Consider the following 11,362-nt stretch of genomic DNA (forward strand, 5'->3'; position numbering starts at 1 on the left):
CCCAGTGCCACCCGGTGCAGCAGCTGCTCAATAAATCTTTGTTAAATGAATAAGCAGCCCTCTTACCGGGCCTCTGACGTTTTGGTTAGCAGCCTAGTGCTTAACCACTGTGCAGCGAATCTTCTGTAAAGATTAAAACCAAGACCGAACCCATTGCTGTCGAGTTGATTCTGACCCCTAGCAACCCTAGAGGACACAATAGAACTGCCCCATAGGGTGTGCAAGGCTGTAATCTTTACGAAAGCAGACTGCCACATCTTTCTCCTGCGGAGCAGATGGTGGGTTCCAACCACCAACCTTTCGGTTAGCAGCCCAGCGCTCAACCACTGCGCCACTAGGGCTCCTTTACTCCAAAAAAAGTAAGAGTGAAAATTAAGCACAAGCATCATCCTGCTTCAATGCAGGAAGCCTCCTGGCTTCTCCTCTCTGAAGCCAAAGCGCTTCCTTACATATATTAACTAGCTTTCTTTCTGATGTTACCAGTGACCCCCGTAATACTCCTAAATGCTACAGAAAGTGAAAGATGTCAGGATTTGAACGTCCAGAAACCAGAGACTCAACTCAGCAGGGCTTCTACCACACCAGTGGTTAGAACATCGGGCAGTAACTGAGGCCATGACCGCAGGTGGTGACTCGGGGACCTCTCTAAGCACCCCCATCGTTGACTCAGCCTCCACCAGCCGGCTTCTCAGCCCCTGTGGCTCCCCTGCTCTCTTCCGTGGAAAGAATTAATTCCCAAGTTGTTTGTGGGGCTTCAGCCAGGTAAGTCTCCCTGCACGCCATAGGAGATGGTTTCACAAGAAATACAGATGGGGGAGGGGACAGGGAGGCACGCATGAGGGATGAAGCAGAAGCTCAGAGTGAGCAAGGGTCCTCAGAGTCGGCCTCAGTCGGCACCACAGCTTCCACGTGACAAAGGCCGGTCCTCTCAGCCTTCCAGAAGAGTCAGAAACCATGTGGTGGCTAATTGGGTGTCCGTGTGGCTAGGTGACGGTACCCGGGTGTCCGGCCAAACCCTAGTCCAGATGCCATTGTGAAGTAGTTACCTATGATTAAATCAGATGATCTCAAGTAAGGCAGTTTAGCCTCACTAATGGGGGTGGGCCTCATCCAATCAGTTGAAGGCCTTAAGAACAAAAAGGCAGTTTCCCTAGGGTGCGTTCTGTCTCCAGATGATAAGCAGGCATTTTGCCAGAAGTCCCTCACCCTTCACTCTTCTTGTTGCCTGACCTGCAGATTCTGGGATGCAAGTCTGCAGCAGTCTCCAGCCTGTCGCCTGACCTGTGGAGTTTGACCTTGCCAGTCCCCCAAAATCGCATGACCAGATCCCTTAAAATAAATCTCTCTCTCTCTCTGTCCCTCACTGGCTGTTTCTCTAGAGAACCCTAAGACAGGATTTGACCTCAGGCTGATCTCACTTCACATGCAGGGCTTGCAGGGAGGCATTTGTCCAACTATCCGTGCGAACTACCCGCTCAGAGCCTGCAGGAGAGGTGCCAGTGACCTCAAACAGGCTCGGGTCCACCTTTCTTCTCTTGCTGACAGGGTAAACAGCAACTTCCCCCTCATCAAAAACCTCTGAAGCAGCTCCCTGTTGAAACAAGACTCCTTCAGACGGGGCAGGGCTTCCATGCCCACTCACTGATCCCCAGCTCAGGGGCCACTTCCTCTCAGCCAAGGCCCTGGCTGGTCAGCCCACTCGAGGGCAGGCAGGCAGGGAGGGTCCCAGGTTGCCACTGGAGGGCACGGCAAATCAGAGCAAGAGAAGGACTGCCCAGGCCAGAGCCCGCTTCCGGCAGCAGGTACACCCTCACAGGTACACTCTCTTCAACGGTACAGCCGGGGTTCCAGTTCCCAGGGCCTCCTCTGAGTGCCTGGGCTAGTGCTGCGAACAGAGACGCAGCTGAGGAAACAGCCCTGAAGGAACAGGTTGGCCAGGTACCCCAGGCGGAGCCATGGACACCCACAGCCTTCCAGGCACCCCAGGGCAGCGCAGGGCACCCCGAGGGCAGCGCAGAGGACCAGGCACTGGCTAGTGGGGGTCCCTGACCTCTTGCCACCACTCTCCAGAGGTTCGTTCCCAGACTCCTCTTCTGGCTGAAGAGGAAACCGAGGCTTAGAGGGCTCAGGGTGGGAAGGGCACTATTTTGGTCTTCTTTAATTTGGCCTGCGCTGCTTTCTGCTAAGAGCTACATGTTACTACAGGGATCTGAATGCACACAGAAGCCCTGGGAGCCAGTCACCGGGGACAGCTCCATCAGCAGTCATGCCTGCCCTCCATTCCTCTTTCCTTCCATGTGTGGATACGTATGTGAAGGCATATTTATTTTTAAATCCCCTTTCGTGACAATGCCGTGCATAGTTTTTAAACTGAGGTGAAATCCATATATTTTAAAATTAACCATTTTTAAGTATTCTGTTCAGTAGCATTTAGTACGTTCACAATGCTTTGCAACCATCTCTTCTACCTAGTTCCAAAACATTTTCATCATCCTCAAAACGATACCTCAAACCCATCAGCAGGCATTGCCCTATTCCTGCCTCCCCCAGCAAGCTCTCAGGTCGTTCGTTGTTGTTACGTTGCCGTTGAGTGTGCTCCGACTCATGGTGACCTTATACACAACGGAACGAAGTGTTGTCCGGTCCGGCGCCATCTTCCCGATTGTTGATACGTTGGAGTCTGTTGTCGTGGCTGTAGCGTCAGTGCATCTCAGTGAGGGCTTCCCTCGTTTTCACCAGCTCTCTACTTTACCAAGCGTGATGTCCTTCTCCAGGGACTGGTCCCTTCTGATGGAGTGTCGAAAATAAGCAAGTCACTTCTAAGGAGCATTCTGGCTGTACGTCCTCCAAAACTGATTTATTCATTCTTCTGGCAGTCCATGGTATATTCAGTATTCTTCACTAGCACCATAATTCAAAGGCGTCAATTCTTCTTCACTCTTTCTTTTTCATTGTCCAGCTTTCACACGCATATGAGGGGATGGAAAAGACCATGGCTTGGGTCAGGTGCACCTTGGTCGTCAAAGTGACATCTTTGCTTTCTAACACTTTAAAGAAGTCTTTTGCAGATTTGTCCAGTGCAGTGCATTGTTTGATTTCCTGACTGCTGCTTCCATGCAGTTTGCTTAGGTAACCACAAAGCTGCTTTCTGCCTCAATGAATTTACCTCTTCTGGATATTTTATCCAAATGGAATCATATAATATGTGGCCTCTTCGATCTGGCTTCTTTCACTTAGCTTAATGTTTTCAAGGTTCATCCATGTTGTAGCATGTATCCATGCTTTATTCCTTTTTATGGCTGAACAATATTCCATTGTGTGCCCTTGGCTGCTAGGGAGCCCTTCCCCATCACTGCAAATGCCAGCTTTAGAGCAAGCCTTTGATAGGGTTGACCAGATAGCATGCTTTGTGCCTATTGTAATTTCCAGTGTTTGATTACATGTTCACTGATGATTTCTATCATCTCTGTTGTAAGCTATTTCTATCGTTGTCCATTTTTCGGTTAGGTTGGTTATGGCTTTCTTGATTTCTAAGAGCTTTTGACATATTGAGGCTACTTGCTCTTCGCTAAAAATATTTTTATGTAAATATAAATAGGCTACAAATATTTTTGCTGGATTGTTTGCCCTTCACTTGTGCTTATCATATACTGTGGGGTTTTTATTTCTTTTAAGATTTTTTTTTCTGGAGTCAAATATATCAATCTTTTGTTTGTATGTTTTTCTTTGCTTTAATTACTAGAAACTCTTTCCCCATCCAGAGGTCAGATAAATATTCACGGATATTTTCTCCAAATGTCTTTACACACACTAGGATCTATTTCAGGGTTGTCAATCTGACAACACTGATTACCCAGGATTCCACTAATTACCATGGCTTTGGTTTGTAACATGTTTTTGTTTAATGTGATACGGCAAGTCCCACCTCTAGACTTTTTTTTACCACTTTTTTGGTTATTCTTGAATTCTTGCCCATTTTTTCCCTTCCAAAAGACCTTAAATTTACTCTCTCAAGATTAAAAAACCAAAACTCATCTTATTGGGCTCAATATCGTTTCACGTGTCACGTACGTTTCTTAATAGTGTGTTTCCTTAATGGTATTGTTTCAAGGATTTGCCAGACTTCCAGTGTCCTTCGTGGCCCAGGCCTGGCATTGGCCATTCTCGCTTTGGTTGGGATTACTGTCCATGGGGGAGGACACACGCATTCACACACACACACTCACACACAAATACACCCACACAAACACACACACAGACACACTCACAAACAGGCACACACACACAGATATACACAAATGCAGGCGCACACTCATACACACACAAATGCAGACACACACAGAGACACACACTAACACACAGACACGCAAACGCACTCACACACACAAACACACTCACAAACAGATGCACACTCATACACATACACACACACATCATCATCGACAGACCACAGCGAGGCCAGCTGTATCATCTCCCACCCCAGTGCAGCCACCAAGCACCACCCAGAATGAATGACCTCGGAACAGGCAGAAAACCAGCCCAAGCACAGACAGGGGAGGCAACTTCCTGTTCTCAGTATCCGGCAAGAAAGCTGGGGGCCAGAGACAACCGCCTGGGTCTTAGCAACACAGAGAACTCCTCTCCCCATCGGTCTCCCTGAACTACCCAGGAACTGGCCCTGGGAACCTCACCTGGAGCTCCCATTTGCTCCTTACTCAGAGACATTCTATCTGTTGGTGTCTCAAGGACAAGGGCTGTTTGGCGTCACAGGGGAACAGCAGACGACTCTGCCTCACTCTGCCCCCAGGGGTGCAGCACCTGCGGCCAGCAGCATTTCCCCAGTGCATCCTGTGCCTGCGGCTGCGGGCCCCACAGGGCTCCACCACCAAAGCAAAGAGCCCCAGAGAAGAGCTGAGCACACTAGTAGCTGAAGCTCCGGTGTCCCCACCCAGCCCAGCCCCAGCTTCTGACAGACACACTGTGTAGTGGGTCAGGTAGGAGAATGGAAGGAGAGGAAGGTAGAGACCCAGAGGGGCTGGAACCTACAGATCCTGTGACAGGTCCGCACAGGGCGAGGGGTTCTGCTATGCCTGGCATGTGCCTAGGGTGCAGGGGTCAGCGTGCTGGGTGGCGGGCACTTCCAGGGCCAGCAGAGCAGCAGCATGGTGCGGCTGTCCTGGAGAGGAAGCCGTGGGGACATGGGGCAGCGAGGGTAACCCGTGGCCGGGGGTGAACCGGGCAGACCCTGCTCAGCCCCTGACGAAACCGGACCAGGAAAGCGCTTAGTGGACGGAGCTGCTGCTTGCAGATGCCCCACATCCACTCACCCTACGCAGCCGACTCGCCCTCTGGATGGTACAGGAGGCGTCAGAGCAAGACTCCACCGGGTTCTCTTGTCCGTCATCCAAACCCAGGGACAAGGATGGGCCGCCGTCTTCCTTCAGTGCCTCCCCACGCTCCATTTCCCCGTCCGGAGCCCGCACCGCCTGGGTGCTGTGAGTCTCGGGATCTGCAGAGGCAGGGAAAGAAGGGTCAGATCGCAGGGGGAGCAGGCGCACCTCACCAAGGGAATCGGAATTCTCCACACAGACGTTCACCCGCAGATTGCCACCATGTCCTTCCCTCTGCCGCCCTGCCTGGGCACCTCAGACCAGTATGGTTCGATTCCTGTTCTCAGTGGGCGACCTCCTTCCTGCAGGGAGCTTGGTGGGCTAGGGGACTGGGGCCCCGGCCCCAGCCACACGAGGGGTGAGCCACCCAGGCTCCCTCCCTCCCTTCTGACCTCCAGATCAGAACATTTCTCCTGGACAATGCTCTCCGAGGGCGAGGCTCCTCGAACCTCAAAACTTGTCATCCCTCCACCCCTACCAGAAGCTCCTTCAGTGATGGGCGCCCCATTCCGAGCACCTCCCAGCGGTGGCTCAGGGGGCTCCCTAGTCCCCACACTAATCAAAACCTCTAGGTTGATCTGCCCCCAAATCACAACCATGTACAGCTGTCATCCAAACAACCCCGAGTGATCATTCAAAAATATATACCTGACCCAGTAGCCCCTCCCGATCTGCAAACCCTTCCAGGGGCCCCTATTTTCAATCCAGGTCTTGAGCCCCCCACACGAGCTGCTCTCCTGCCCGGCACCTTCTTGGCCTGACCCCCGAGACCTTCTTCAATGCCAGAGGTTTTCCAAGGGTACACCACCGTTCCGGCCCTTCCTCCTGCAGTCCCCCCATCCCCCTTCTCCACAGCCCTTCTGCGTCTTGTATGTTCTGGAAGGCAAGAACAGAGCCGCCTTGTTCCCTTCGCGTCCTCTGTGTCTGGACATGCAAGGTGCTCAGGAAACGTTTGCTGAATGAATGTCATTAACGAGATTCAGAATTAATAATCACTTTAAACTGCAACACACACACACAACCTTAAAGCCCCCAAACAAAAGCTGGACAAGAATTCTTGACACATACCAGCCCGGGGGGTCACCACTCCTCCAGCTGGAGGGGCGGGCCTAATTAGCCTAATCCTATCAGAGCCTGGCATCCCCCCCCCCCCCCAGGCCTCTGTGATTGGCTGAGGAGTGGGCCAATCAGCAAGGAGCACAGAGGATGGGGCGGCCTGAGGGATTTTTGACATACCAACTCCCTCCTCCTCGCTGGGCACTGACGGATCTGATGGTACGAGGCGGCACCATTTTGCCTCCACAAGGAAAGTTAGCCTGAAGACGAACTGGTATATGGAGAAGGGCAGTGCCGGCAGGGTCAGAGACCCAGCAAGAGCCCTGAGCACACCGCACCTGAAGTCCCATGTTTATGTGGCCCACGGCATTCCTTCTGCTGAGCAAGCCCGTAGGAGGGAGGTGGGGTTACGGTTATCCTCATACATCCTAACAACTATAAAAATCAATACGAAAAACTGAGTTTCCCAAAAGAAAAGCAACAGGCCATTCAAAGAAAAAGAAACACGAAGGTCTGTTAACGTCTGACAAAGTGCCGGGCTTCCTGCCAGTGGGAAAATTAAAGGGAAACCAGCACGATGCCTTTTCCGCCTGTCGGATTGGCAGGGTCTAAAAAGATCCATAGAGCCCAACTCGGGAGGGCGTGGGCGGCAGAGAACCCCGGCGCCTGGAGAGGCTTCCCCCGGAGCAATGTGAAGACAGGTCTGCTTGTAAAGGCGCCAGCGCTTGGGGCCAGCATGCCCGACTCTGGACTCTGGAACAGGATCTACACTGGAAGGTGCAGCCCAGCAGCCTGTGTCGGGACAAAACTCGGAACAACGGGTGAATGAATGCCGGGGGAGGGGCTGGGGCGGCCCTGCCCCATAGCAGACTTCACAGCAATGTGGACGCGAGTCCCGAGTGCGAGCCCGCGACAGTGCTGTGTGAAGGGCGTGCGTGTGTGCCGCGACCGCACCACCCGCAAGAAACACGCACCCGCGGGCAGCCTTCCAGCGGAGAAAGCGTCGGGAAGGAGACACCAAACGGTTCCCAGCATTGTTGTGGGGAGAACGGCAGGGCCGGGGCCGGGGCCGGGGACCGCGGGGTTATTTTGTGCCCTCCCATCAGGTGTGGGTAATTCCCCACCAGCAGGGATTATTTCTACCTCATTACAAATAAAGAAGAAAGTAGCTGGATTCACAAACAATCAGAAAGACACTTGAATAGCATTTATGAAGCACTTTGGAGGAGTCCCTGGGTGGTGCAGACATTTAATGCACCCAGCTGCTAACGGAAAGGTTGGAGGTTCCAGTTCATTCAAAGTCACCTTGGAGGAAAGGCCTGGCAATCTACTTCCGAAAAATCAGCCACTGAAAACCCTATGCAGCACGGTTCTACTCTGACACACACTGGGTTGCCATGAATCGACCCCTCGGCAACTGGTTTTTAAGCACTTATCTCACATTAGCCCATTAAATACGCACAACACCCAACACCCTATGAGGTAGGTGCTTTGATAGATGGAAACAGTGAAGCTCATAGAGGTGAAGTAACCTGCCGCAGGTCCCCCGGTGGGCCAGTGAAGGGGTGGTTTGAGCCCAGGGACGGCACTGTCCCCACTAGCTTCCTGGAGGGGCGCACAGCTTCCCAGCTAAGGCTGTCCTGGGATTGATGCTCCAGCCCAGTCCCTGAGGTCCCTGCACCCCTGACTCACGGCTGAATCAAGGCCAATTCCCACCACCCCCCAGTGTGCAGGTCACCCACCCATGCTGCGCGGCATTGAGCTCCCCAGCACATCCTGCGAACGGACCTTTGGATGGACGGACAGACACGCAGGTGCCCAGTCGGTGCTAAGCGTGCTAACAGACTCTAAATTCAGCCAACTGCCGAGTGGCATGATGACCTCGCAGGCACCCCAAATCATTGTTACAACAAAACAGGCAAGCACTGCACACAATTCGCTTAAGCCGGGTTATTCAGTCTGCGAAAGTCCAGTGCTGGCTCACAAATTCCTGCAGAGCCGTGATCCTGCTCCTTGTGCTGGAAGGTTCTATTTGCCGGGGTGGGGGGTTGAGGGGGTGGACAAGGTCCTGGGCGGAGTCCCCAGGTAGTACAAAAGGTTAACACAGTCAGGTGCTAACTGAAAGGGTGGTTCTGAGGCCACTGTAAGAACAAATATGAATTGAAAATACACAGGTTTGAATTCTCCCCATGGAACATAAGGGAAGAGTCTCCCCTCCTCCTTGCTCTTTCAGAATTCACTTTAGATAACTTGGCATTGTAAATTCTTTCTCTGTCTCTGTCTCTTTAAATCAAAGATGTCTCCTCAAGGACCTCCTCTTTCCTGAAAGGAGATTAGCATACCTTCAGGCCACAAAGGTAGTAGAAAATTAGCAATTTTATCTTGAAAAAACCAACATAATAGACTGTAACTCCTTAGCTAAGGAGCCCTGGTAGTGCAGTGGTTGAGTGCTGAGCTATTAACCTAAAAGGTCCATGGTTCAAACCCACCAGGCTCTCTGAGGGAGAAAGATGCGGCAGTCGGCTTCTCTAAAGATTCAGCCTTGGAAACCCTATGGGGCAGTTCTACTCTGTCAAACAGGGTTGTTGTGAGTCAGAATCAACTGGACAGCAATGGGCTTGGGTTTTTTTGTTTTGTTTTGTTTTTTAGTTTCTTTAGCTCTGTAAAGGGCCAGGTTCCTTCCTGTGATACATCACATTCTGGCTTCGTGCTTACTCAGTAATAAAGCTTCTCTTTCTCTTCGTTGTTGTGGAGAGGTTTTCTGGGTAGGGAGTAGATTTTTTTTTTTTTAGGAACTTTTTCCCAGCACAATACAGAAGTGCCTCAGAAGGAAGTCCTGGTGATCTACTGCCAAAAAATCAGCCACTGAAAACCCTATGGAGCATGTGTGTTCTCCTCTGACACATACGGACTTGCCACGAGTCAGAATTGACCTGAAGGCAACTGGGTCTGGGAGGTTCTGGGCAATTCATTTCTCTTTTTTATTTTCTGCACTTTTCAAGTTTCCTTGAAGGAAGAAGTGTTTTTATGATGGGAAATGAGTATGAAAAGCACGAGGCCCCAGTGGAGTTGAGTAAAGGCTGAGAGCCACCGGGGACACTCGGAAGGCTGGGACCAGAGTGGCCAGGAGGTTTCAGAGGTGGCACTGGTGGAAGTTGGTGACTGCCTGCTGGGGTCACCAGTCAGGGGAGGAACAGGTGCCGTCTCTGGGGAGTCTGGGCAGGGTCTGGGTTCAACCAGCCCCTGGTGTGGATGGCATGAGGCACTGGCCAGCTGGCAGGGGGCCCACGCAGCCCCCCAGGAAGCCCTGGAATGGCTGAAGGAGGCCCAGACCCAGCTCCAGGAGGAAGGGTCTCAAACCTGGGTCCCCTAAGCACTGGCCAGAGCAGTGGGGGCCTGGGTGGGGAGAGGCACCTACTGGACATTCCGAACACCACCCGGGGCCCCTTGCTGCTGGCCCTACAGGGAACCCCACATCATAGCATTTAAAACCCCACCATCGGACCAGCCCAAGCATCATCTCCCAAGCTCCACCTGTGCCCAGGATGGCTGGGGCTCTGCGCACACCCGCACCCCCTCCATGCCTGTATCCTTGTGTTCCCCCTACCCCCTCAAGACCCAGGCATCCTGGAGCTCTGGGCAGATGGACTTTCTGAGGCTTTTCTAGCCCCCCGACCTCGGGCTCCCTAGGGACCAGCCCAGGTATGCCCTGCAGACAAAAGGCTGGAGGAGGAAATGCCTCAGCCAACCCCAGCAACTGCAGCCAAGTCCTCGACATCTTGGTTTCAGTTTCCATTCCTGCAAAATGAGAGTCACAGCCCAGGGAGAGATAAGCAGGAAGGCATGTGTGTTCCTGGGGTGCACGTGAACCCCCGTCCTTGGAGAGGGGGCACTCTGGGTCAGGCCAGGGCTCTGGGCCCACAGGACCCAGCAGACACTAAGAGCTCAGCCATCCCAATGACTCAATATCTCAACAGTAAGGAATGGATACCCAGAGCGAGGGACGACTGCGGTCCCGGGCTCCTGGGGAGAACTGGACCCTGCAGGCCTGGCTGCTCAGCAAAGCTTCTCTCCAGAGGTGAGCAAGAACAGAGACCCACCAAGAGAACATCTACAACAGAGAGTGGCGGAGCCTCCCAACTCCTGCAGCCCGCCCAGAGCGCTCCAGCGGGCACTCTGTGCAAATGCAGCAGAAACAAGAACTACGGGGGACTGTTGGCTTCTGCCCCAGCCCCTTAACACCAAGTGTGACACCTGAGGGTCCCCAAGGGTGGGTGAGCAAGGAGCTGAGGTACCGACAAGACATACTGACTCTGCACACACACAGGGTTCTCTCTCCAACCTGCTTTCATTCCTTCAACAAATATTGTTTGAGCACCTACTATGTGCCGGGCAGTGCACGAGGAACTTGGGAAAAGCAGGACAAGAGACAAAGGTCTCCTATGAAGCTACACGCTGGTTTGGTCAAGTGCTAGGGGACAAATAGCCAGATAAAGTGCAGCTGGGCATAGGTGAAGGGGGCAGGCTGTGGTTTTAAATGAGGTGGTCAGGGTGGGCCTCCTGGAGGAGGACATGGGAGTAAAGACTTGGAGGAGGGCAGGGAGGGAGCCGTGCTGCCACCTGGGGGAAGGCGAGTTCCAGGCGGAGGTGGTTCCAGGCAGTAAACCTGCTGCTATCCAGTCGATTCTGACTCACAGGGCCCTGTAGGACAGAGTAGAACTGCTCTGTAGGGTTTCTAAGGCTGAAATCTTTATGCAAGCTGACTGCCACATCTTTCTCCCATGGAGCAGCTGGTGGGTTTCAACGGTCGACGGATCAGCTAGCAGCCAAGCACTTAAACCACTGCGCCACCAGGGCTCCTTGTTCCAGGCAGAGGGAACAGGTGGTGCAAAGGCCCTGTGGTCAGAGCACAGCTG

At 52.8% G+C, this 11,362-nt stretch overlaps 1 protein-coding gene across 1 annotated transcript in view; it reads right to left on the reverse strand.

Annotated features, from left to right (window-relative positions):
• The window catches only part of LOC101359790 (E3 ubiquitin-protein ligase RNF213-like), a 63,693-nt gene that overhangs the window by 50,641 nt on the left and 1,690 nt on the right, over nt 1-11,362 (reverse strand). The window contains exon 2 of the mRNA XM_023725863.1: nt 5,328-5,509. Within this exon, the coding sequence (XP_023581631.1) occupies nt 5,328-5,509 (182 nt within the window). The remainder of the gene's footprint in view (nt 1-5,327; nt 5,510-11,362) is intronic.

The sequence above is a fragment of the Trichechus manatus genome, unplaced genomic scaffold, assembly GCF_000243295.1.
Source record: "Trichechus manatus latirostris isolate Lorelei unplaced genomic scaffold, TriManLat1.0 scaffold00514, whole genome shotgun sequence".
Lineage (NCBI taxonomy): Eukaryota > Metazoa > Chordata > Mammalia > Sirenia > Trichechidae > Trichechus > Trichechus manatus.